At 43.7% G+C, this 27,305-nt stretch overlaps 1 protein-coding gene across 1 annotated transcript in view; it reads right to left on the reverse strand.

The window, feature by feature from the left end:
• dner (delta/notch-like EGF repeat containing) overlaps positions 1 to 27,305 on the reverse strand; it is a 297,241-nt gene that overhangs the window by 69,958 nt on the left and 199,978 nt on the right. Inside the window, exon 6 of the mRNA XM_041182998.1 lies at positions 18,078 to 18,231. Coding sequence (XP_041038932.1) covers positions 18,078 to 18,231 — 154 coding nt within the window. The remainder of the gene's footprint in view (positions 1 to 18,077; positions 18,232 to 27,305) is intronic.

Genomic DNA, 27,305 nt, shown 5'->3' on the forward strand with positions numbered 1-27,305 from the left:
AGTAAGATAATGGGGTAAAAACCAAAAATGCTGGAAAAACTCGCAATGTTCCAAAGAGGAGTCATATTGGATTCAAGATATTAATTCTGCTTCTCTTTCCACAGATGGTGCCAGTCCTGCTGAGTTTTTTGAGCATTTTCTGCTTTCAATTCAGATTTACAGAATTCGCAGTATTTTGCTTTTATTTTGAGATAATGGTGTTGCCAGCACTCATGTTTCCATCCTCAACATTGAATCATTGCTTTAGGAGAGGAGGAAGAGACAATTGGGCAGAAAACTGGAGAGCATACTTCAAGGTGAGAAAGATCAGTACAGTACAGGAATTGACTGGTATGTGCGTAGATGAGGAGGAAGAGCCTATGATAACAGATGTAGCAAAATTAATCAAAAATTGGTGTCAGGTTTATAATGCCATAAAATCAAAAAGGATAAAAGAATTGCCATTGGAATGGATTATAGGCAATTCAGTAGGCAGTTAGGGATTAGAACCATAGAACCATAAAACACTACAGCACAGAAAACAGGCCATTCGGCCCTTCTAGTCTGTGCCGAAATATTATTCCACTAGTCCCATTGACCTGCACCTAGTCCATAACCCTCCACACCTCACCCATCCATGTATCTATCCAATTTATTCTTAAAACTTAAGAGTGAGCCCGCATTTACCACATCAGATGGTAGCTTGTTCCACACTCTCACCACTCTCTGAGTGAAGAAGTTCCCCCTAATGTTCCCCCTAAATGTTTCCCCTTTCACCCTAAAGCCGTGTCCTCTCATGTTTATATCTCCTAATCTAAGTGGAAAGAGCTTACTCGCAATTACTCTGTCTATACCCCTCATAATTTTGTAAACTTCTATCAAATCTCCCCTCATTCTTCTACGCTCCAAGGAATAAAGTCCTAACCTGTTTAATCTTTCCCTGTAACTCAACTCCTTAAGACCCGGCAACATCCTAGTAAATCTTCTCTGCACTCTCTCAATCTTAATGATATCCTTCCTGTAGTTAGGCGACCAGAACTGCACACAATACTCCAAAGTTGGCCTCACCAATCTCTTATACAACCTCACCATAACATCCCAACTCAATATTTTGATTTATGAAGGCCAGTATGCCAAAAGCTTTCTTTACAACCCTGTCTACCTGTGATGCCACTTTCAGGGAATTATGTATCTGAACTCCCAAATCCCTTTGTTCTTCCGCACTCCTCAGTGCCCTACCATTTACTGTGTATGTCCTATCTTGGTTTGTCCTTCCAAAATGCAACACCTCACACTTTACCACATTAAAGTCCATCTGCCATTTTCTGGCCCATTTTTCCAGTTGGTCCAGATCCCTCTGCAAGCTTCGAAAGCCTTCCTCGCTGTCCACAACGCCTCCAATCTTAGTGTCATCAGCAAACTTGCTGATCCATTTTACCACATTATCATCCAAATCATTGATGTAGGCAACAAACAACAATGGTCCCAGCACAGATCCCTGAGGCACACCACTAGTCACCGACCTCCAGTCTGAGAAGCAATCATCCACTACCACTCTCTGTCTTCTCCCACACAGCCAATTTCGAATCCAGTTTACAACCTCTCCATGGATACCAAGTGTCTGAATCTTCTGAACTAACCTCCCATGTGGGACCTTGTCAAAGGCATTACTAATGTCCATGTAGTCAACATCCACAGCCTTTCCTTCATCTACTTTCTTGGTAACCTCCTCGAAAAACTCTACAATGTTCGTTAAACATGACCTACCACGCACAAAGCCATGCTGACTATCCTTAATCAGCCCTTGGCTGTCCAAATAATTGTATATCCAATCTCTCAGAACACCTTCCAATAATTTACCCACTACTGACGTCAGGCTCACTGGCCTGTAATTACCTGGTTTACTTTTGGAGCCTTTTTAAAACAACGGAACAACATGAGCTACCCTCCAATCCACCGGCACTCACCCGTGGCTAAGGACATTTTAAATATTTCTGCCAGGGCCCCTGCAATTTCTACACTAGTCTCCCTCAAGGTCCAAGGGAATATCATGTCAGGCCCGGGGGATTTATCTACCTTTATTCTCTGTAAGGCAGCAAGCACCTCCTCCTCTTTAATCTCTATATGTTCCATGACACGACTGCTTGTTTCCCTTCCTTCCTTATGCACTATGCCAGGTCCCTGACTAAATACTGATGCAAAAAAACTGTTTAAGATCTCCCCCATCTCGTGAGGCTCCACATATAGACGACCACTCTGATCTTCAAGGGGACCAAGTGTGTCCCTTACTATCCTTTTACTCTTAATATACTTGTAGAAACCCTTCGGGCTTACCTTCACTTTATCTGCCAAAGCAACCTCATGTCTTCTTTTTGCCTTCCTGATTTCCTTTTTTAGTATTTTCTTACATTTTCTACACTCTACAAGTACCTCATTTGCTTCTTCTTGCCTTTATCTGCTATACACCTCTCTCTTCTTCTTAACCAGATCGCCAATATCCCTTGAAAACCAAGGTTCCCTATGCCTGTTAACTTTGCCTTTAATCCTGATTGGAATTTCTAGTTGGTTGGGTATGATGTGAACTATGCTTGAAGCTGTAAATTAAATAAGTCGGATATGAAATTGACAACTTTTCAAAACAAACGTAACGTTGCTTCAGAAGAAGACTTTGTTCTGTTGCTGTAGTCTGAGCCAGTGTGAAGATCAGCAGGATTCAACATCCTCCTCTTCAAGCTTCAGTGTTCTATCTTGTTTTAAATCACAGTCACGCGGCATGCACTCAGAAGCAATAAACAATTAAGCCCGCTGAGCTCCAAATTCAGGAACCAGCCTTTGCACCTTGTGGATTTGTGAGATGAGGATTGAGCCCAACAAATCAGCCATCAATAATCTCCTGACCCCAAAGTTTACTTTCTGGGAATAGTGTGGTCTTGTTCATGTTAGGCGATCACAATGTTCATTATGTGGATAGCCACGGCACTTTTGCGGAGCTAAGAGATATACTTACACATGAGACTAAGAAAAATGTCCTCATAACGGCCTACCTTTAAGTGGGAGAAACATAAGATTTAAAGAATGTAGTTGAAGCATGGCCCACTGCCACCTACACTCTGAGAGGCTAGTAAAACCCTTTTAATGCTGTCTTCCTAAAGCAGAATGAACATAGTTCACAGGCAGCAGTTGTTGCCTTTGGAATAATAGCAGCTATATTGATAGGCATTTTTGTGATAGCTTTTTCAGATGGATTTTGATCCACAAGTGCACTCATTTTTTCCCTTTTTTATTGCCCACATGAAAACCTCCAATCAGTTTTGCAGAAAATTACTTGAAATGCCATTTCTGTGTAATATTTCACCACACATAAGATTGATGCACCAACAACTCCGGTACCCAGAACTTATTCATTATATATTTTTCCTTGGGGTGCTTGTGAAGATTGTGTATTTGAAGTCCAAGTACGCAATCTAGTTTCAGGATTCAAATGAGTGACTCTAGCTTTGGTGGTTCTGGTTCTTACTGGAAGCATCTCTACTCTCTCAATGGTGCAGTCATCATTTGCCTATGGTGAGATCCCCAAACGTATTGTCTGCATCAGTATTTTCTTCCAGCAGCATAATTGGAGGGAGTTGGAATGTGAGGTCCAGATACTAGCTTGTAGTCTGCTGACTGTTCATAGTGCACCATTTCTGAATTAGTCTTGGAATTCACATTCAAGCAGGCTTACAGATCTCCCACGGCAATACCCTTTGTGAGTCAATATTTAGGCTGTCCAAGGGAAGCCCTGCAGGATGCATTGTCCAGTGAAAATATTTGGGAAGACATTGAAGCAAATATTTTTGATATATTTCATGGAAAATAAATAAGATTGAGTTTTCCTTATCGACTGCATAAAGACAAATAAATATCACAGTTACACAATATAAAATTCTTTATCTGAAAAATCATGGTATTCAAATTAACATTGAAATAAACCATAGGTCCCCTAGGCACTCCCTTTGTTTATCCGCATTCACTCTCTGACAGCTTCCCTTTCTAAAGTAAATCAAGACTTCATCATAGCTTCGCTGGCAAACTTTACTTAAAAAAGATTCTAAAATTCATTTCTGGCAGGCTTTGAAGCAATTCAGAAAAACATAGGAACTGTACTGTAAGGCTGAGAAAAGACACACTTTTGACTCCTGCACTGAAAAAAGTCATCTGTAATTTGATAAGCAAGGGGGGTGACAGGTTATTGGGGATAGGTGGGATGCAAATTACTATCAGATCAACCATGATCTTATTGAATGTTGGAGCAGGCTCGAGGGGCTGAATGGCCTATTCCCGCTCCTTGTTCGTGTGTTTGTAAGTAATCGTATGAGTAAGGAACCCATTGGAAACAAAATAATGGGGAGAGATGTAAAACAGGTTGCCAATTCTCTACCATCCATTCTACACCATTGCACAAAGTCGCAAGCTACCATATTATTCTTGAATACTCAGTATAAACAAAACATATGTGCTCTAATCACCTCACTTACCAACCTGCTTGCCTCTTCCTCTGTTCTAGCCTTTCTTTTTGAAGTAACACAAAAACAATTGTCAACTGCTTTTCCTGTGGAATTCCATTTTAACGTCTAGCTTAATTTCAATTGGAAAAACAAAGTAAATCATAATTACTGTCACAGCATGGGGGTCAAAAGATATTTCCAGCTGAACTGGGAAACTCTACACAACACAGTTAGACCTTGGCATCCTGGGTACTGCAGGCACAGGCTAACACACTTCTGTTAACAGAGTAACAATTATAGAAAAAATCGCAATCCAAGTCTCGACTTTTGAGCGGCTGAAGGGGTTTCAATGATTGAATCTATCAGTGATCCTCCAGTGTAAAGAAATACCAAGAAAGCTTTGCAAGCAGAACAACTGGCACATGTATACGTCAGAACACATACCATGGCAACAGAACAAATATAGAAAGGTCAAACTAACAAAATATAGTAATCTCCTCATCTCAGCACTCTTTTCAGATCTAATGTGCAACAGAAGTGCAGATGCCCATACTGCACTACTATTTAACCCAAGAGCAATTAAAGACAACCTGCGATCAATCTTCATAGCATACTATAGCAATCTGCACTCCTGGACATACCACAATCTTCCTTATTAAGACAATAGCTACCTATCCCATCTTAAACCCCTAGCCACTATAACTTTCTCTAATATAAGACACAATGCTTATCATATCATTCTGAAATGCACAGCCCTCAGTTTTATCCACTCAGATTCACAGCCCTTCATTATGATGCTTCGTGCTATACCAGTGTCCTCACTGTAACATCACCTGGTATCATTCTTTCACTTTACCAGTTTTGGTAAACTTCACTCTCTGACATAGTAAAACCTCCAGTTATAACACATCTTCATGTCTCATTCAGCAATAGATAAAACATTGAAGCTTCCTCTCTATTACACACTTTGAACTGTAATACTCCTAGACCGATATACAGTGTAACATATGTCAAAGAAAGGATGGGGCTGATTAGGGCTCACAAAAGGAAAACCTCTTATGGAGGTAGAGGGGATGGCTAAGTTACTTTGCATCTGTCTTCACTAAGCAACAGTATGCTGCCAATATTGCAGTAATGGTGGAGGTCGTAGAGAAATTGGATAAACTAAAAATATTTAAAGAGGAATTACTTAATAGGTTGGGTAGAAAAATCCAGCCAGTCCAAATGGGATGCATCTGAGATTATGGAGGGAAGTGAGGTTGGAAATTGCAGACGATCTGGCCACAATCTTCCAATCTTCCTTAGCTAGGGGAGTGGTGCCAAAGGATTGGCAAAGAAGAGGAGAGGGATAAATCCATCAACTAGGGGTCCCCTTCTATGCTGTATCATTGTATGACTCTAATTAAATTGTGAGAACAGGACAATGTAGCCAGAGGGTTAAAACAAGTTAAAGGTAAGGTTAGGATTAATATCAGGAAATTCATTTTCATACAAAGGGTGTTCAACACATGAAATGCATTCATCAACAGAGAAGCAAAGGCTAAAACCCTCTAATATTTTTAAAAACGTGGAGTAATCTATCTGCAAGGAGGTCCTGCAATATCAAAGCTGAAATGCAATTAAATGTCATGAGATGGTTTTATGAAATAGAGAAAAAAAACACTGTAGGTAAACTGTATATTGTCTAAAAGTATAATTTGCCATTCATAAGACTTCCTTTGGATAATCTCTGTCATAATTTGAAAGATTGCATTGATGCTTTTACAGCAACTGATGCTTTTTTTCTTTAAGATATTTTGCGTTGGAGAAGCTGTGTCTGTCATTAATGGCTAATACATCTCTTTTATAGGATAGATATCCACCCATCCCTATAGTGGGCTGTCTTATTGCTGCCTCAGCCAATAATATTCACCATTATCTATTTTTAGTTCTCAACAGAGCTCAGCATCTGCAGCCTTATTCCAGTTTCTTTGATTGATTCAGATACTCTATGGAGCTCACACATTTCATAACACTGTAGTGACACTAATGGTTATTTTCAGAAGAATGGTGCAGTTATTATACATTTCGTATCATTCTAACATGCCTGCTAAAGTAGCTTTGATTCAAGTCCTGAACTGAATGGCGGAGTAATCAAAAAATAAATCAGCTGAAAGTAATTCCTGTTCTTGTTTAAAATTCCAGTCATGGCTGCCATTTTAATTTCATAATCGTACTTTGCTGATTTAATCTTGAACAAAAAGAAATTGCCTGCAACACATTAGATTTAAACAAATATGCTTACATCAATTAAAAGAATAGAATTCTCACAAAAACAAGGACATACATCATGCGCAAATAAAGGAAAGGCTGCTGCTAGAGAAGCTTAAAGGTCAATGGAGAAGAGTAAACAATTGCAGTACCAATGGTCAAAGATTTTCTTCAGTTATGTTCAGGGTCAAAGGACCATTAACAACTGTATGAGGCCATTGAAAGATTCTCTAGGGCAGATTGAATGGACTGCCAGGTCCAGGAATTAAATGATTACTTCATATCATTCTTCACTCTTGAAGACAATGCTCAATTATCAGAAATAAGGTGCACTGTTGACAACAAAATTTAAAATACAGGCCCGGATTTTGCAGTCAGTTGTGGAGGAATGTTGCTTGCCATTCACCTTGCTGACAGTTGCAGTTTTAGAGCATAGACTTGCTCTTATCTGGCATCTGTTTCAGCACTGTGCCCTTACAGGGGATCTATGGCATCTGTAAGTAGGGCAAGAAATCGTGTAATTCTTTAATCAATCAGGTTGAAGAATCCTTGCTGAGCCATGCAGAGTTTAAATCAGAAGGTTTAAACAGTAAATGTAATTTAGATTTAAGTGATGCACAGAAGGTGAAATAAAAACTGGGAAATACAGATGTGATAAGGGGGGGGGGAAATAAAAGAAATAGACAGAAAAGGTAAAATAGATTGTTTACATTTTTTATTGAAGATCTCCAACACTAGTTTTCTTTTGAGGGAATGAGTCTTCATACTTGTAAAATTAAATGTTCAGGCCAAAGATGTAGTTTGGCAGTAATTAACACTTAGTTATTACTTTAAAAACTATCTTACTCCTAATGCATCAGCCCTAACTTTTTCAACCATCTTTAGTGTGGAACTAGTGAGCATGTACCTCAGGTTCACACCATTATAGTGATTTCAGTGCTGAATATCTACAAGAACTGCAACAGTGCACCCTATGGATGAGCAGGGTAGCTCCTACAGCACCTTCCAGGTTTACACATTTGACTGCACATGCATGGTCAATAGAAGCTGCTAACCACTTTATTCCATTATAATGGTGAATGCATTTCGCCTCACAATTATTCCCATTACAAAATCCAGACCAATAAAATAAATAAGGATATTATCTTAAATAAAATAGGAAACATCAAAATTCATCTGGCTGCAAGACCAGTTGCCAGCCATCCAAGAATCCTTATGTTTTTTGAGCCCTTGAGCCATATCCTCAACAGCTCTCTAGAGATAGTGACATTTTCCTTAGATTGGAAGGATATAGAGATGGTTACAATTTTTTATAAGGGTGATAAGGCAGTCTCAGGGAATTGTAGGTCCACTAGTTTGATGTCAGTCTTTTTTTAAACAGATTCTGACTGACTTGTCGAGTATTTCCAAAATTTTGCTTTCTATTTCAGATTTTTTCCATTTGCAGAGGTTTTTCTTTTTCTTTACTGAACATGGATCAGTGCCATAACACATACAATTATACACGACCTTGATTTAAACCTAAAGGGTCTTCTTGTGCTCAAGGGTACAAGGGACGAAATACAGTATGTGGGAGGAACTGGCCCAATGTTGTAGATTGTTTTTATTTGCCTGGGCATAGAGGCATCAATAAAATACCTTCCTTCAAACATACCCTCATCCCCATACATCTTAAATGGTGAGATGCTGGGAAGTGTAGATGTTCAAAGGGTGTCCTTGTTCTTGAGTTACTAAAAGCTAGCAGGCAGCTGCAGCAAGCAATTAGGAAGGCAAATGGTATTTTGACCTTCATCACAAGTGCAGTTGTATAGAGCCTTGGTGAGACCGCACCTAGAGTATTGTGTACAGTTTTGGTCTCCTTATCTAAGGAAGAATATTCTTGCCATGGAGGGAGTGCAATGGACGTTCAGCAGACTGATCTCTGGGATGGTAGGACTGTGTTAAGAGGAGAGACTGAGGAAACAGGGCCTATATTCTGTAGAGTTTCGAAGAACGATAGGTGATCTCATTGATAATTACAAAATTTTTACAGTGCATGATAGGGTAGATTTGATAAAATTTTCCCCTAGGAACACGGACCCAGTCTCAGAATAAGGGGAAGGCCACTTTAGACTGGGATTCCTTCACTCAGAGGGTGGGTTATTCCCAGAGAGCTGTGGAAGCTCAATTGCTGAGCACGTTCAAGAAAGAAATTGAAAGATTTCTGGATACTAATGGCATCAAGGGTTAGTGTGGGAAAGTTGTGTTGAGGCAGATGATCAGCCATTATCCAATTGGATGACAGAGCAGGCTCGATGGGCCAAATGGCCTATTCCTGTTCCAACGTTCCTATATAAAATATTTTTCCTTATCACTTCCAATGCATGATGGTAGACCCTCAACTACCTGTCTGCTGTTAACTTATGTGCATATTTAATATTTTGATGAATGTGTAACTGGTTTTCCTGGAATTGTCATGCTTAGATTAGGATTTCAATAGACCTCAGACTATAAACTTTATACCACAGGTAACTCACACTGAACAGCAGATGCTGTTGAATGAGTATTTTATATAAAATATTACATTTCTAAAACATGTTGCTGACTCTAATATTTGGCACTGAATTAATGATTTAAAATTTGCTGAGGGTGATAAATAGAAACATTAGTCAATGTTTACAGTGGGAATCAATAAATTACATTATGCTTTCATCACATTTTCATGGACAATGGAATGAATTGCAATTTTATGCAGTGGAAGTAAATGGGGAGTCATGTAGTTATTACGAATCCTATACAGTAGAATTAAACCCAAAATAATTTGATCCAATGAAATCCTATACAAATTCAGTGCAAGGTGAATGAATAGTAAATATTTTGGCCTATTGAAACTTTATAAAACAGGAGTGATAGAAAGTGGTTTGGTGAAGTCAATGGAAATATAAATCAGAAGAGATGTAAAGCAGAATGTGAATCACAATCACCCATTCTACCTCCTCTTCCTGGTACCATGTCCTAACAGGACTTTGGTGACTATGGACTTCCATTGGGTTGGTCCATGAAGCTTGGCAAAGTACTGCAATGGTTGGCTGTCACCTCCTGCAGTATACGTGCCATCAGACATATTGGAAGGATTTATGGGCTGATAATCAGCCTGTTTGGCCACATTAGGAATGCACCTATCTCTGACCGTCAAGTCCTGAAGGCGGACTTGAACCCAGAGCTTCTGGCCTAGAGACAGGGACACTATCACTGTGCCACAAGTCCTCCTCACCCATTGTACACTATGGGTGGATTAATCCGTGCCTGCTGGCATCAGCCATGCTTGCCAGCATGAGCGGACAGTATGGCGAGAAGACTAAACCAGTTTGTGATTGCCCGTTCTGCCTGTCGATGGTGGGCTGCGTTTCCTGCCATTGGACATTGGGAACCTCGTTGTAATACATCTGCATATAATTATCAGCCTAGCCTGCCGGAACCATTCCCTCCACCCGTTGGATTGTCCACTCGTGTCGGCGTGATTGCACTCCAACATGTTTCACAAAAGCATATATAATGTGTGTACTTGGCGGATTGCACTTTGAGGGGAACTTGGAAGTGAGTGCACAGTAACGTTGTGCAGGTTGAGGTATGTTGGAGGTGTAGGGCAAGGGCTGCCCTGTGGTTGAAGGTAGTGCACAAGCACATGTGGGCTGGGGTGGAGGGAAGCGGCCACGGGTTAGGGAAACCTTGTATAAAGCGACCATTCCTTTGCAGCTGAGACAGTTCAGGCGCAGCTACACTGGTATGTGTGGAGTTGGGCCTCTAGCTTCTCTACCTACTCAAACAATGCAGAGGCATCAAGATGCCACCAGGTGCTCCAGAGCTTTTCTTCTCTCGGGCAAACTAATGAGCGTTTTAGTGAACTGCAGAACAGTTGGACGATTGGGTACAACGTACAATCTCCTTGCTAAAGCTGGCCATGGAGCAGTTACTGGTGGAGGTGCTCACAGCCCCTTGCAATGTCATCATCCCGGTTTGGACCAGTCTCCTCCATGGTTCAAGCTAACAGCACAGCCTTGCAGTACGGGTGAGGAGAATGCCTGAGCCTGAGCTGAGAGCACAGCATAAAGTCCAGTGGCCAAGGCTCCTGCCAATCGGTCAGGTGGAGTGGGGTGGAGGTGGCTGGGGTTTCAGGCAGCTGCACTAAACTCTGGCCATCCAAGAGAGTCCAGCACTTTCCAGGATGCATTAAGGGGCCTTCAGACTTAACCAAAAGAGGTTCTTAGTACTCTCAAGCTAACTCACGTATCTCTCTCTTTCAACCTGCAGGAGCAGGAGCCTGGTGAACTAGCTATATACCTTGTGGCATACAGAGAGTGGAGAAAATGGAGAAGAGAACAATGGAGGCACCTAGTTGTGCAGAGGGAGGAGCAACACCCTCAGGAAGGAGGGGAGGTTGGGGCTCCTGCACACACCGCTGAAGAGCTGTTGTTGGTCGGCGCCTACTGAGACCTAGGGTCTAAAGATGCTGCCTTTCATTCCTGCAGATGACCAACAATCAGTGTCACCGAAGACTGTGCATGTCTAGGGAACTGGTCACTTGGAGAACTAGGGACCTGTCTGCCAGCTACTGCAGGATTTGGCGCCACGGGGACATGCGGGACATCCACTGCCACTGGCCGTGAAAGTGACTGCGGTGCTCAATTTTTACACCAGTAGCTTCTTTCAGGACTCCACAGGCAACCTCTGTGAGATATCACAAGCCTCCGCCCACAAATGCATCCATGAGGTCACGGATGCCATCTTCATGAGGGCACACAACTGTGTGCATTTCGCCCGGGACCAGGACAGCCAGGATGCAAGAGTGACTGGATTCGCCCAGATCTCGAGTTTCCCACAGGTGCAGGATGCGATCGACTGCACTCACATGGCGCTCAGATCTCCAACACAACAAGGGTCAGCTATATCATCCACAAGGGCTTCCATTCACTGAATGTGCAGCTGGTGTGTGACAACCACAAACACATCTTTTAGGTCTGCGCACTGTTTCCAAAGAGTGTCCACGACTCCTACATTCTCAGTCGGTCATAGATCCCTGATGTCTTTCAGGGTCCACAGAGGGTGCAGGGTTGACTCCTATGGGACAAGGGCTACCTGCAGAGAATGTGGCTGATGACACCCACGTGGCAGCCTCAGACTGTAGCAGAGCGACAGTATAACGAGTTTTATGCTGCAACTCGCAACTTGGTGGAACAAACCATTGGGATGCTGAAAATGAGGTTCTGGTGCATGGAGCAGTCTGGCAGAGCCCTGCAATACAGTCCACAGAAGGTGTTATGCATTGTAATTGCTTGCTGCGCCCTTTACAACCTGGTGCTGCAATGGGGAGAGTAGCTGGCTGAGGAGAAGATTCAGGAGCTCAATGGAGTTTAAAAGAATGAGAGGGGACCTTATTGAAACATAAAAAATTCTTAGGGGGTTGACAGGGTGAATGCTGAAAGGTTGTTTCCCCTTTTGGGAGAGTTTAGGACCAGAGGGCATAATCTCAGAGTAAGGGGTCGTCCATTTAAGACAGAGATGAGGAGGAATTTCTTCTCTCAGAGGGTAGTGAATTTGTGGAATTCTCTGCCACAGAGGGCTTTAGTGCTGGGTCGTTAAGTATATTCAAGGCTGAGGTAGCCAGATTTTTAATCAGTAAGGGAATCAAGGGTTATGGGGAAAAGGCAGGAAAGTGGAATTAAGGATTATCAAAATCATCCATGATCTCATTGAATAGTGGGGCATCTCGATGAGCTCCTGTGTCTTATGGACTTATGGTGAGGAGCTGGAGGTCTCTGCCGATGAGGAGGATGTCGACGTTGATGAGAGTGAGGAAGGCCTCGAGGTGACGTTGATGGTGATGAGGCCCTCGAACTGGCGAGACAAGGCAGGCGCACTCAGGAGGCCCTCATAGCTGCTGGATTTGTGGAGGATGATGACAGCATATAGTGAGCGGATACCATAGATCCTCACATTGCATCTATGAACGTTTGACTCCAGTCTGGCTTATGGCAGCAGACATACCCTCTGTAATAATGCTCCTGTCATGGAGGTGCAGTAGAGGCCCCAACAATCACTCAGTTGCAGGAGGATGATGACAACATTGCATTGAGGACACCCCAAAGGTCTTCACATAGCCTCTGAGAATGTCTGACTCCTGTCTGCCCAAGGGCAGCTTGCATGCGATCTGTGATCAGGGTCATATCATGGAGACGCAGCCATTAAGCTTTAAAAGAATCTGATCCTTTGACTGCCTTCAGCACCTGACCTTTTCTGGAGCACAACTTCACTGGTCAGAGATGCTGAAGAAATGGGGGCCAACCCCACCTTAAAGGTGCTAAGAGCACACAGAGAGAATGACAGAACTTGGTTTCGCCTGCCTACAACATTCTGGCAGCAATGACAAGCACCATCAAGGTGCTGGCATCAGTAATGTGCCCAGGGAGTGTGAGGTTGGACCATTAGTTTGGTCTTAAGGCTGCACAAAGCACAGGGAAGAGGCCCTGGACTGAAACACCTTTATCGTGTGCAGAAAGGTTTCACATCTGAGTGACACAAATGGGAGTTTATTGACCATAGTGAACATTATATACAAGTGATTAAAACCCGTGCCCAGGCTAAGTATCTACAACTTCTTAACATTCCTAGCCCTGCTGCAACATCTTGGTGCTCCCCGGACATCCACAGCGGAGGTGGAGGCAGCCTGCTGACTGCTACACCCTGTCTGTGATCACCTTGATGGGCGTCCTCTGGAGGGCCAAGACCTGGAGGGTCCTGACCTGCTTTTGGGGTCCTGCTGTGTGGCAGTGGCACCCTCCTTGGCCAGTGTAGCTGGAATTGCTGAGGTCACAGGAAGAGGGGATTAAGATGGGCTGAACACTCCCAGAGTCAGATGGATGGCCCTGGGGTGTGCACCTGCTGATCCTCCTCCCTATGGGTGCCTAAGGGCCCCTGGCTGACTCCTTGAGGAGAAGGGGTAGCTGGAATGAGATTGGGCTGCCCGCAGCCCTCTCGCCACACTGTTGGAGGCCAACTATGGCATTGGCGATCAAATTCAGCCCGCGCAGCAGTGCAGGAGCGATACCCTGGGCCAAGGTCTCCATACCGGCTGCCATCCTACCACTGTTGACTTTGGCGTGTTGGCAAGCAGGCACTATCACCTCAGCCTGAAGGCAGACGGACTCCTCCATCGTGCCTTGCAATCTGAGGAGTGCTGCGGCCATCCCTTCCTGATGTTCCCGAGCTTGCCTTTGCAGCTTCAGCAACTGAGAAATGACTGAGTCCAGAAGCTCATCATCTGACTTAGACTCAGCAAATTTCCGGCCTCCAGCAGTCCGGGGACCTGGGAAGTGTCTGCCGCCGTCTGCTGTAGATCAGACAGTGCAATGTGCTCACCAGATTGTGATCCCGAGGCTACTCTAAAACTAGGTCCCACCGAGGTGCATGTCTCTGCGCTGGTGTGGAAAATGCAGGTGAACGCTGTGTTGGGTCTTCAGGGAGAGCTTCAAAAGCTTCCTCTTCTGAGCTTCCCTCAGGGCTTGATTGCAGGCCCTGGGTTACTGATAAAATTTAAAAGCACTCACTGAAATCACAGATTTCACAATGTTAAATTGGTTAATGCAAATAAAGTTTATTCTGTATGTTTAGTTGGCAAAATTAATGTCGTCAGTAATTTCCATGGGGGTTCTTCTGATCTCACACTGAAAATTCAGTGGAAGATCAGCAGAACTCCTGGGGAAATGTCTGTTTCTGCTACATCCAACTTCTGCTACAGTTTTAGCAGGAGACAAGGGACCTCCTGTAGAAATTCTACCCTTTGTTTTGAAGAAAGAATTCATTGTGGCATGTGTCTGCAACAGGATGAAAATAAAATGCTATGAGGAACCACTAAAGGCCATCTTGAAATCTTGTTATATTAACCCCAACATCAACGAAGACATGGCCAGTGACAGACCACGATGGCAGCATGTCTACTGGATTGCTTTGAATTAACTCAAACCGTCACGTTTCCAAGATCTGCACACAAGGCAAATCATCCATCTGCTTCATTTGGGTTTCAGTATGATTTTTGGCCTTATATATGTGCCCCATATTGGGCTTTTCACCCACCAAAGCACCCATATCAACCTAGACACAGCCATCAAATCTTTTACTCTGTGATTACTACACATGTACAAACATTGAAACTAAGATAGAGCAGACCCACATGTTACCAGATGGCAGTGATTTTACCCAGTCTGACTATATAGAAGTTGACATCAAAATGTATGCTTATCTGTTCAGTATCCAGATGAGAATGACCTGGTATGTATTGTAGTAACAAGACAGGCAATATTTCTGAACATAATTTAAATATCAGTAAATTGTAAAGATGTAAGCTTTCCACATTCTGAGGTATGAAAGTAAATTGCTTTTCCTAAGAGTGAAAAAGCAGATTTAGCAGATTAATTATTCTCTTAAAATAACTAGCTGTACCTGCATTCTATTGTAAATGACATACTTTTAATAAAAACAGAAAATGCTGGAACTACTTTGCAGGTCAGCAGAACTCGTACCAATTCTGATGAAAAGCCATTGACCTGAAACGTTAACTGTTTCTCTCTCTACCGATGTTACTTGGCCTGCTGAGTATTCCCAACCTTTTGTCTTTTTAAATTTATTTCCAGACATCTGCAATATTTTGCTTTTGATTTGTAACATTTTATTATTGCAATATCATGTTCCCCTCGATGTTGCTCAAATGTTTCTGATTAGCCGGTGAGTTATCTCTTTAGCCGGCATGCTTACTGTGATTTACTCATGCTCAACCAAAGGAATTTATTCTTCGCCAACACATTACAGGGTGACAAATTGGGCACTGACCAGAATCCCTGAAAGCATGTTGGATTGACAGCTTCCATCAACAATGAGTAACAATGTGTGGTGTATTATCAAAAATGCTTTTTATCATTTGAGAGGTGCTGAAATGTGGAAAATGAAACATTATCCAGATAATCCTAATGAAATTTGGATGTCCTGAGTAAGTTATCAAGGCTCCCAAGTGGGTTCTATTTGGTGGGTTCCATTCAAATGTGGCAAGGCTGCACCGGTAAGGCAGAGGAACTGTTTTAAAGATGCACTGAAGCACAAACAACTTGGAAATGCATGTGGCTGATTGACTAAACAGTGTTTGATATTATAACATTAAGCAGACAACTTTTTGAAATCCAGGTCTGTCAGCAGTGGTGAACAAAGTGGTCGCTGTGGGGAAAATGCCAAAACCACTACCTGCAACAATAAAGGTTTTATATGCAAATGTAGCAGGAACTTTGTGCTGAGCCTCAAACCCTACATGCAGTTCATCACCACCTATGCTAATTTCCGCTTTTGCAACACTGGGTGACCCTGACCTTACCTTATCTGCATCACTGCTGAAATGCCAATTGATACCTTTGTTATTTCTAGGCTCAGCCTTTGCAATGTCCTTCCAGCCAGCCTCTTGAACCCCACTCTACAAAAGTTCCATATCATCTGGATTCCACCAGCCACATCAGGTCCTGCTCACTCGCCACCCAACTCGTTGCCAGTCTATCTTCTGCCCAACACATTGGGCCAGATTTTCATGAAGGAGACGGGAAACGTGAGTCAGGAAAGTTGCTGACCATGCAAACCTGTTTCCACTAAGTAGGTCCCCGCACGCATTATTTTCATTCTGGGGAGGCAAAGGCAGAATGGAGTTGGGCCCGATGCCTCCAAAGGTAGGCCCGAGGCGGCAACAGAGACGGGAAGATGGTGGGCCGGCGAGTTAGAAGGCATACCTACATTTATTGGAGCATTGGCTGTCAATCATGATAGTGAAGTCCTCAAGCCCTCACCCCCCCCACCCAACCACCTGCGCTCCCAATGCCCTCTCATATCTTCCATGCCCTCATGTCTCCTCCATGCCCCTCATATCTTCCATCTCCCTTCCATAACCCCATGCATCCTCCCCATCCAGTCACCCAGTATCCACTATGTACAGAACCAATGAGCTGCTGCCAAGTCTTTGAACTGGTCATGAAATTGATGACATAATCAGAAACTTTGAAAATATATCTTGTCAATTAAATACAGCTTACATTCCCCGAAAGCTGTGTCACCATTGTCTACTGAGCTAAGTGCATTAGACAGTCTTGAAGCTCAGCCAAGCATTCACAATGAGGCCATCTGGAAAAATAGATGCCTGGCCATCTGTTCAACCTGCTTCTGTTGATACATTTGCCAGATGATCTCATTATGAATGCTTGGCTGAGCTCCAAGGCTGACTAATGTACTTAGCTTAGCGCACAGTGTTGGCACAGCTGTAGAGGGGAATACAAGCTTTGTTTGATTAACATTTCTATTATCTTGTATTAAGTTATCCTTTCTTTGATATGGTTTATTAATGCTAATGTATTTATTTACACAAAATTAAAAGGTCTGAAGTGAATAAAAGCTTCTGACATTAATGCTATGAATGGCTGTGATTGATTAATAGCTTGATGAGAAGGTAAAGGGGACAATGTACTTCAAAGGGAATATTAAATGGCTGTTTCTTTGGTTGCTGACTCAGGGCTGGGAGTCCCACATGGCTCACGACTCCTTTGAGGTGCAGTGAACCATGTCTACTAACAGAATGCACCAAACTCCATCAAAGTAGCATGGGGCTTTGAAATGCCCATCCCCCAAATGGAGCTGCCAAGAGCAGGAATACTAAATGTGGGATGGCTACCCACACCCTTATCTCACACCAGCTGAAATGCCAGAAATGGGAATAGGGCAGGAATTCCAGAATCGGATGCCATCTGTCATTTTTAAGGTTCGACAGGGAGAGAGGCATGAAAACCCAGGCCATTGATTTCAAATTTCTTCTTTTGTTAAGCATATTCCTCCATGGCATCTATGCTCCCCTACTGCTGCCTCCTCCTGCCTTATATCCCAGTTCTTAATCTTTGCTCTCCTGAGCGTGGACTACATACTCCCTATCTTCTTCTGCTCCACCAGCCATGCTATGTCTTCAATCATCACCACCCCTCCCTCTGACATTTTTTTCCTAAACTCCTGGACCTTGCTGCATCTCTCCCCATTTTCTTAATGCTCCTTACAATCTACATTGTTGACTATGCCTTCAGTTATCTCTCCTAATCTTGTGCCAATTCTTACTCAGTGTCCATTACTCACCCCCCATTTCTGAAGTGCCTAGAGATGTTTGCTATGTTAACAGGTCTTATATAAGCTAAAGTTGTTGGTGAAACACTATGCTTCACAAATTGGACTACAAAGCCACAAGTAGATCAAAAGACAATGAACAACTCTGCAATAGTCATTCTGGTCATCAAAGGACTAACAAATGTATAAACGTACCTGGTGAACAGACACAGGTGAAGTTTCTCTCATTATTCCCCTGTTTAATGTCGAAACATGTTCCATTGTTGTGACACTGGTTACTATGGCAGCCATCAAATTCTTCACAGAAAAGCCCAATGTGTCCCTCCTCACAGTCACAGTAGAAGGTTACCTATAAATATACATGTGAAATGTTAAACTAAAAGGTCGCAGTCAGGTACAAAAATAATCAAAATGACTAGCAAGCGAATGTTAACCTTTATAGCCAATGGAATAGAATATAAAGGGGAAGGCATTTTGCTACAGCTATACAAAGACCTGGTTAGATAACATCTGGAGTACATTTGGCCCCAAAGAAAGCCGCTCACAAATGGTCTAGCAATTTCTGTGGTGCGGATTTCCCAATGTCAGTTTGGATCTGGCCCCAAATCAAAAGGAGCTCCAGGCATTCAGCACTTATGATGTCAGCAAGAGGGTAAACAGCCAATCACATTGAAGTATCCTCATAGCCAGCAAACCAGGAAGCAAAAACCACTGAAATAATAACTGAAAATGCTCAAAATATTCAGCAAGCATGGCAGGAAATCTGGCATCTGGGGAGAAAGAAAAACAGAATTAACGCTTCACGTCTGTGGCTTTTCATCTTGAAAGGTCACAAATCGGAAACGCTAAGACTGCTTCTCTTTCCACAGATGCTGCCAAATCTGTTCAGTATTTTCAGCAATTTCTGTTTTTATTTCAGATTTCTAGCATCCGCAGTACTTTCCTCTTGTGTTCAGGTTCAGGGGTGATTTGATTGAGGGTTTTAAAATTTTGAAAGGAATTGATAGAGGGTAAATAGAAACTTTTTTCTGCTGGTGGGGGTCATCCAGAACAAAGGAACATAACCTTAAAATCAGAACCAGGTCAGTCAGCAGAGAAGTTAGGAAACGCTTCTTCACAGAAAGGGTGGTAGAAATGTAGAATCAAAAAGGTATAAAAGGATATGGAGCCAAGGCAGATGGATGGAGATAAGATACAGATCAGGCATGATTTCTTTGAATGGTGGAAAAGGCTTGGGGGCTGACTGGTCTAATCCAGTTCCCATGTTCCTATGTAAGTAAACACATTTTTCTCTTGGTCAAAATTCAATATTGATCTCAAGAATTTATGATGGGAGCACGCAAAGATTTCAATGGATACTGGCATCATCTCTTATTCAGGGACAATTAAGATCGCAAGCGTTTACACCACACGCATAAATGTATAAATTAACGCACATGTATAAATTAAATGGCAGACGTCTATTAGGATTGACCATATAAATGATCTCACTATATCAGTTTGAGCAATGACATTTGGTAACTTTTCACTCTGTTCCCCTTCCCAGGTTATGTTAATCCTTCGTTAAAACTTTAAAAGAATCAAAGAAACAAATGAAATCAACACAGCGCCATTGCACTATATAGTCACATAGGGATAGAGAGGGCTCTTGGTGAAAATGCTGCGATGAGCACACGCTGCTTCTTCTGCAGCACTGAAAATATTGGTCTCATTAGAACAACCTACTTACTTCAAAGAGGAGCACAAGTAAAAATAGCAAACCCAAGCAAAATTCTACAGGATTACACAAATTATTAATTTGAATAAATCTGAGATCTAAATCAAGCCGAAGCATAAAATGGGCACAAACACATGTAATTCATCGGACAGCACAACTGCAGGCTGGTAGAAAATGGGTGCAGGTACTGATCTCCTACTGCTGCCATCTAGACACATTACCTAGCCTACTTTCCGGTTGCTTGGAGAATCTACCCATCAGCAGAAAGTTCAACAGCAAGTGTCAACAGAGAAGGCAAAGGTTTGGGGCTACACCTTCTTCTCGTATGAAAGAAATGAGCAAAATCCAATCCTTGTTGGTCATGTTACAAATTGTTGCCCGTATCTTGGTGAGAAATAAATGTAAAAGTAAAAATGATCGTTGGGCAATAACGGGTTAATTCCTCCATTAAAATAACAGAGTTATTTGATATGACACCTCATCTTTCCTACTTGATAGTGATGGATATGCATCAGCTTCCTATCAGTGTCATGGAGAGGAAGCTTCTGTGCTTGCAGCAAGGACAAAACTAATGTCGTTGGCAGCAGTACTCTATTCCACAGGCATATTTCAGTAAACGACAAAACATACAAAGACCACCAGGCAGTCAGTTCAAGGCTGTCATTCTGGTATAGAGCTTTGTAAATGTTTACAAGCCACTCAGTTTTGCAATTCTCCTTTTCTACTATCACCTGAGCCCATTGATTGAATCATCAACGTGTAACTTACTCTTCCTGCTGTTCCTTAACAAAATGGGGGCGGGTGGGGTGGGCATGAAAATACTTACAAAGTTCTTATTCATAGATCAGGAGATGAATCTCATGGAAAACAGCATAGTTAATCATGCTCAAATCGTAAATGGACAGGTGCTATCCAATGAGGTCTCAGTTGTAGTTAATGACATACATTAGTGAGGATAGAGACAGGCTGATTTGTATGAATGTTGTGACGCTGTGCATCTTAAAAACGAAGTCATTAATCTTCTCAGTGGCATGGCTGAAGTTGATTGGTGGACTTGACAGTGAATCTCTTGACACATGTCAAGCAGTTCTTCTGTGCCAATGAACAGATAAAGTTCCTGCTCCAGAAACAGTTCACCCGACAGGATTAAGAATAAATCAACCACCTTAAAAGGTCAATGCCAGTCCTCTCCGCGTTCCAGGAAAAGTGCTGATCCTTATTAAAATGCCTCGATACATCATTACAAGTGCAGAACTTGTGCAAATATTAATTACCATTTTTTTCAAGAGAGACATCAAATGCAAGGTATACACTGCTGCTTGTGCAATTATTTTGGAAAGGAGAACAGAAATGAGAAAAGAGAGGTAAGAATTTGAAGGGCAGGAAGCTGCTCTCTGCTTTACTGCTCTTCTTTGCAGCACCTTCTGAAGTGACAGATGACTACTGAGCCCTGATTTTTTAACCTGAGGTGAGAGGTGAGTGGGTAATCACACTGCTGCAGGCTGCCACTGGATATCCAAGGAAACAGACCCCATCAGTCAAAGGAGGGTGTGGAGGGGGAGGGGGGAGGGGCGGTGCATTCGGTGGTGTTGACAGGGATGGCTATTGGTGGGGGGGAGGGGAGTGGTGGGAGAAATCTGGATACCTATGTGCCTAATGCCCAGTGCCAAAATTACTTTCATTATTATTGCTGCTGTAGATTATATATGGCTTTATTTTTTTCTTAGCCCAGAATAGCCATATTAAGGTGTTAGCAGATGGGAAGATAGTGTAACATTGTACCATTTATGTAGATGGGTATTCATGAGGCCACTGCATGGAGATTAAATGGTCAGGAATATTTGGAAGGAAACTAGAATGGTAACGAGTGCCTGCCTCACTGACCAGTTTGTGTCTCCTGCTTCCTGCATTTATTCCTCCCTCTCCTCTGCTAATAGTGCAACTTGGGACTCCTTTTAATCCTGCTATATGCTTACTTCTGTACCTTGCTCCTCTTTTTATAAAATGGTCAAGCAACATCCAGCAGACCATGATTATATTTCACATCTTCTCTGGAACAGAGGAACACCCTGCCCAAGTGATCCATATAGCAGAATCCCTGTAGTAATTCTGGTTGAAGAATGTGCCTTCTTGTTCCAAAGGAAAGCCTTGTTTGCCTATCAGCTACTCATTCAGTTTATTTGACCCATCAAATAATCCAGCCAAGAGGAATGGGTGCATAACAGAAACATTCAGGATCTTTCCAAAACATCAAGCATAGAATTATATAATTAAATTTCTGTGATTAGCACAACCTTGACAGGTGATTGAACGGAAATACTTTTTATTGTCGTATACAATGCATTTGATGTGAGGAGTCCTTATACTCGCATGGGGACCATCTACCACACCCTGAACCATTGGGAACCATGCCACAATACATTTAAATTTTAATTAATTCATTCATTCATGGGGTGTGGGCACTGCTGGCATTTATTGTCCGCCCTAATTACCACTGAGAAGGTGGCAGTGAGCTGCCTTCTTGAACTCATGCAATGCGTGTGGGATAGGTACACTCACAGTGCTATTATGGGAGTTCCATGATTTTAACCCTGGGCTGATGAAGGAACAGAGATATATTTCCAAGTCAGGATGGTGTGTGGCTTGGAGAGGAACTTGCAGGTGGTGGTGTCCCATGACCGTTCTGCCCTTGTCCTTTTAGGTGGTAGAGATTGCAGGTTTGGAAGGTGTTGTCTAAAAAACCTTGACAAGTAGTTGAAGTGTATTTTGTAGGTGGTACAAACTACAACCACTGTGCCTAGTGGCGGAGGGAGTGAATGGTTCAGATCATAAGTAATAGAAGAGCGAGTAGGCTATCCAGCCCATTGAGCCTGCTCCATCATTCAATAATCTGATCTGATTGATGTTTTAATTCCACTTTCTTGCCTTTCTCCTATAACCCTCGACTCCTTGTACATCAAAAATCTGAAAGCTCAGCCTTGAATATATTTGGTGACTCAACCTCCACTGCTCTGTGGGAGAGAATTTCAAAGACTGATAACGTTCTGAGAGAAGAAATTCCTCATCTCTCAAATGGGGGACCCATTACTTTTAAACTGTGCCTCCTAGTTCTAGATACCGCCAGCCCCCTCCGCCTCCGAGGGAAAATGTCCTCTCAACATATGCCCTGTCAAGCCATGTGGTGTAGATAGCGAACCTTAGATATTTAAGTAAGATCACTTCTCACTCTTCTAAACTCCAATGAGTATAGGACCAACATATCCAACCTTTCCTAATAGCACAACGCCTTCATCACAGGAATCAGCCTAGTGATTTTTTTTCTGAACTGCTTTCAATGCAAGTATGTCCCTCCTTAAGCAAGGAGACCAAAACTGCACACAGTACTCTAGGTGTGGTCTCACCAATGCCCTGGACAGTTGTAGCAAGAATTCCCTACTTTTATACTCCACACCCTTGCAATAAAGGCCAACATTCCATTTGCCTTCCTAATTACTTGCTGTACTTGCAGGCTAACTTTTTGTGATTCATGCTCAAGGACACCCAGATCCCTCTGTATTGCAGCATTCCGTAGTCTCTCTCCATTTAAATGATATTCTGAATTTCTATTCTTCCTGCCAAAGTGGACAACCTCACGTTTTTCCACATTATATTCCATCTACTAAACTTTTGCCCACAGACTTAACCAATCTATTTGCAGACTCTTTGTAACCTCCTCACAAAGTGGTTTACGGTAGTAGATGTTCAATTAATAAAACAAGCTGTATCTCCTGCCTTGTTAATGTCCCCTTTCCATAGGGAAGGTGATAGAGGAGTTGCCTCTTGAAAGCTTGCCACATGGCAGATCAAATGCCTGGAAGGATTTTGAGGCATTAAGAATGAGTGATGCGGTGCTGAGGAAGAAGCCACTCTTATGGTAGAGGTTGTCTGCTCTTCAGCCTGGAGGAAGTGACAAGAATGTGTTCCAGCCTGCCTTGTGAAATGGAGGCAGCAAACACACCTTTCCTCTGACAAACCCAGTTTAGAACTGCCTGCATGGGTAAATGTGGGTCCTAGAGCAAGGAACTGTGTGGGCATTTCAGGTGTAATTATTTGGGTCTCTTCACAAATTATGTTTCCTCATCAAAATCATGAAATATCACACAGGGATTCCTGTTGCCAATATCTTGTTGTTAAATTTTGCAGTTGAATTGTAGAAGGCAGCAAGATTACTACAGGAAATTTCAGCTGAATTAAAATCTTGGATCTTCTTATCGTGTCCATGGACAGTCTATACATGGTCTAGCCAGAACTGGACACATTTTTGTGCCTTGTTGTTGAATTCGGCAAGATCTGCAAAAGTGCAGGGTTCCACTAGCAATAGACATTGCAGGAGACATTGCGTAGTCTGTGGATCAGTTCCACATTCACAAGTTGTCAGGCTGGTTGTATATCCCCATTTGCTTAGTGACACCTTTGAATGACCTACACCAGCCTTAAGTCTGTTAAGGCACTTCCAGGTTGTCCAGTTGCAATTAGCATCTGCTAGAGTTTCCAACGTTGAGGGTTGTTCGAGACTGGCGAGCCGGTCTTTCCACAAGGCGATGGGGGCTTCAGATGGGGTTGATTGTAATGGAACAACACCGTTCATAAAGCTCTTCCTTGACTTTAGGTGGCTGGGTGTAGGTGCATGACCATGTAGAGGGTGCCTCTCACCTGATGTTTGATGGAGCCGCTCTTTCTTGCTGGCTACCGTTCTTCTTATATCAGTAGATGAAACAATTTCAGCCACCCAGGGCAACAGGAATTAATGCAGTGAAAAGTAAATGCTTATTCAAAGAAAAGGAATGAATTTCCAAACAACTTGTCAAAGTGACAGCCAGTTTAAGGAGTCTACTCCTGCAGGCTAAGCCAGTCAATAATCATGCACACATTTTATATGGTGCGTAGTAGGCACGGGGCCAGTGAGTGAAAGGTTGGGTGGAATTTTCTGCTCCGGAGACTCAGTGCAGTGGCGGGTGGAAAGGCAGAGTGGATTCCGCTGACAGCGTGGTGGATTTCCCCGCCACATCATCTGCTTTTCACCTCATTATATATGTATTAACGAGCAGCATGTTATATCCCATGACAGGGAGGGCTGTGATTCGTCCGCCCAACCGTTACCTCATGGCTCATATTTGAATGTCACCCGTGCACACAGTCACTCTCTGCAGCCCAGGACTTTGTTGTAGCGAGTGGTGGCGCCAGGAAGATGCAAACGCTGTGCACCCAGGTTCAGCGACAAGGCACTGGTGGCACTCCTCGAGGCAGCCCTGTGATGGGAGCCGGAGGTCCACCTACCTCACCACGAAGGCTTGGGAGGACGTTGCCAGGATGGTCAGTGCCTGCACTCCTCAGAAGAGGATCAGTGCAGAAGACGATGGAGGCCACAATTAGATCAATCCGCCAGGTTAAGACAACCCTCTCCTCAATCTCAACTCACACTCTCAAAAGGCCATCAGGCTTTTGCAGGGTTACAGTCCACAGGGATCTCACATGCTACCAACACAAGGGACATCTTAACTGAATCTCTCGCACCCACTTTTACATCGTTTTCTCTTGTCACATCCTGCTCAAGTTGCGTCTTCAGCCCTTACATAGATGCACTCAGCACACACAGTAGGCAGGCAAGCTTATCATCTGCTTTGGCCTCTGTCCTGCTCAGTCTGTCCACCCATCTTTTTCAGGAAAAGACCGCTAAGCAACAGGGTGAGGTCCCAGACTGGAGGGTGGGATGTCGGAGCTCAAGCTACCCACCCTCTTTGAGGAGCAGGCAGCAGAGATGTCAGGCGAGGGCTGGGACCAATCCTGTGCCAAAGGTGAGATCGGCGTCTCCCATCAAGCCAGTGGGGCCCCAATCATTAGTCTTTACCCACCCACTGAAACTGTGAGCGCTCGTTAGTGTAAGTGACCATCCAGCCAATCACTAATTATCACTTGTCTCCATTACAGCCACCAGCAAGAAATAGGGGAGGCACACCACCAGCCAGCCCATTAGCCCCACGCTCCTGGCCCACCTCAGATGAGGATCCAATAGATTCAAGCCATCACTGCATTTCACCTGCACCCTTCACCAGTGCAGAGAAACACATCTTGGTGGGACCAAGTTTTAGAGTAAGCTCGGAGACACCACAGCACAGATTTGGGTCCACAGCAGGCAGAGGCAGTGACAACCAGGTCACTGACACTCAGTGGACTGCTGGAGGCCAGGTTCCTGCTGAGTCTGCGTCTGATGACGAGCCTCTGGAATCGGCCAGAAGAGAGGTGTTGGGCAGGGGCATAGCAGGCAGGGTTGTCAGACCAGGTTAGAACAGAGGATGAAGGAGCCTGTCCACGTTCTGTCTGATATTGTGGCACCGACCTTGGTCCAAATATGTGAAGGGACCTGCTATAGCCATGAGTGGGAGGTATCAGTGGCTTCCTTAGGCAGCACCTTCCAATCCCAAAGCCACTACCATCTAGATAGAGAAGGGCAGCAGATACATGGGAACGCCACCACCTGGAAGATCCCCTCCAAGTCACACACCATCCTGACTTGGAAATATATCACCGTTCCTTCACTGTGGCTGGGCCAAAATCCTGGAACTCCCTCCCTAACAGCACTGTGGGTGTACTTACACAGGAGGGACTGCAGCAGTTCAAGAAGGCAGCTCACCACCACCAATTAGGGATGAGCAATGAATGCTGGCCTAGCCAGCGATACCCACAACCTGTAAATGAATTTAAATAAAAGTAAGAGGGTGACGAGGCACCTTGATCTCCATCCAGGAGGCTCTTCTACTCAAGGAGTCAGGGAAGGGCCCTTGGGTACCCACAGGGAGGAGGAGCGTCCACCAGACACCCCAAGCCAATCCACCCAGGACTCTCTTGGGCTGTCCAGTTGCTCCATGTTCCCTCTGCCTGTGACTCCAGCAACTCAGGCCAAGGAAGGTGCAGCTGCCCCGCAGTAAGAGACCCAAAGATGGCCAAGATACTCCAGGCCACAGCCCTTCAGAGGATGCCCACCAAGGTCATCACAGGGAATAGGGTACAGCAGTCAGCAGGCTGCCTCCATCTCTGCTGTGGATGTCAGGGAAGCTCCTAGATGCAATGCACCTCTCCTCTGAAGCAGTCTGTGGCTGCGGGTTGGGCATCATTAGTCATGTGGTTTGGGGGTAGCCTGTATCATTAATAAGCCAACCCTGGATCCACTGAAGGCCCTTGAAGATCTGTGGCACCTGTGAGTGACTTGAGATGTCAGAGTTGTACGAGCTCCCAGGGTATCTCACACAGACCTGCATAATCTTCTTCTGGTGGTTGCAGATCAGTTGCACATTGAGACAGTGGAAGCCTTTTCTATTGATGAATTGTAATGCCTGCTGCTGGGAACTCTTAAAGCCACATGTGTGCAGTCAATGGCACCCTGCCATTGTGTGAAACTGGAGATCATAGCAACTCCCACTGGCTGGCTTCATCCAGGGAGAACTGGATGTAATTGTGTGCCTTGTTAAAAAGGGTGATGGTAACCTTTTGGATGCAGTTATGAGTGGAGGATTGTAATATTCCTCATAGGTCTTCAGTGCAGTCCTGGAATGAGCCACTCACAAAAACATTGACTGCAGAGGGCATGTTTAGAGCCACTGGCAATGGATGACCTCCCAGGCTGTGTGGCATCAGATCCTCCTGAAGCATGTGGCAGATATGAGCCACCA

This window comes from Carcharodon carcharias, chromosome 2 (genome assembly GCF_017639515.1).
Source record: "Carcharodon carcharias isolate sCarCar2 chromosome 2, sCarCar2.pri, whole genome shotgun sequence".
NCBI lineage: Eukaryota > Metazoa > Chordata > Chondrichthyes > Lamniformes > Lamnidae > Carcharodon > Carcharodon carcharias.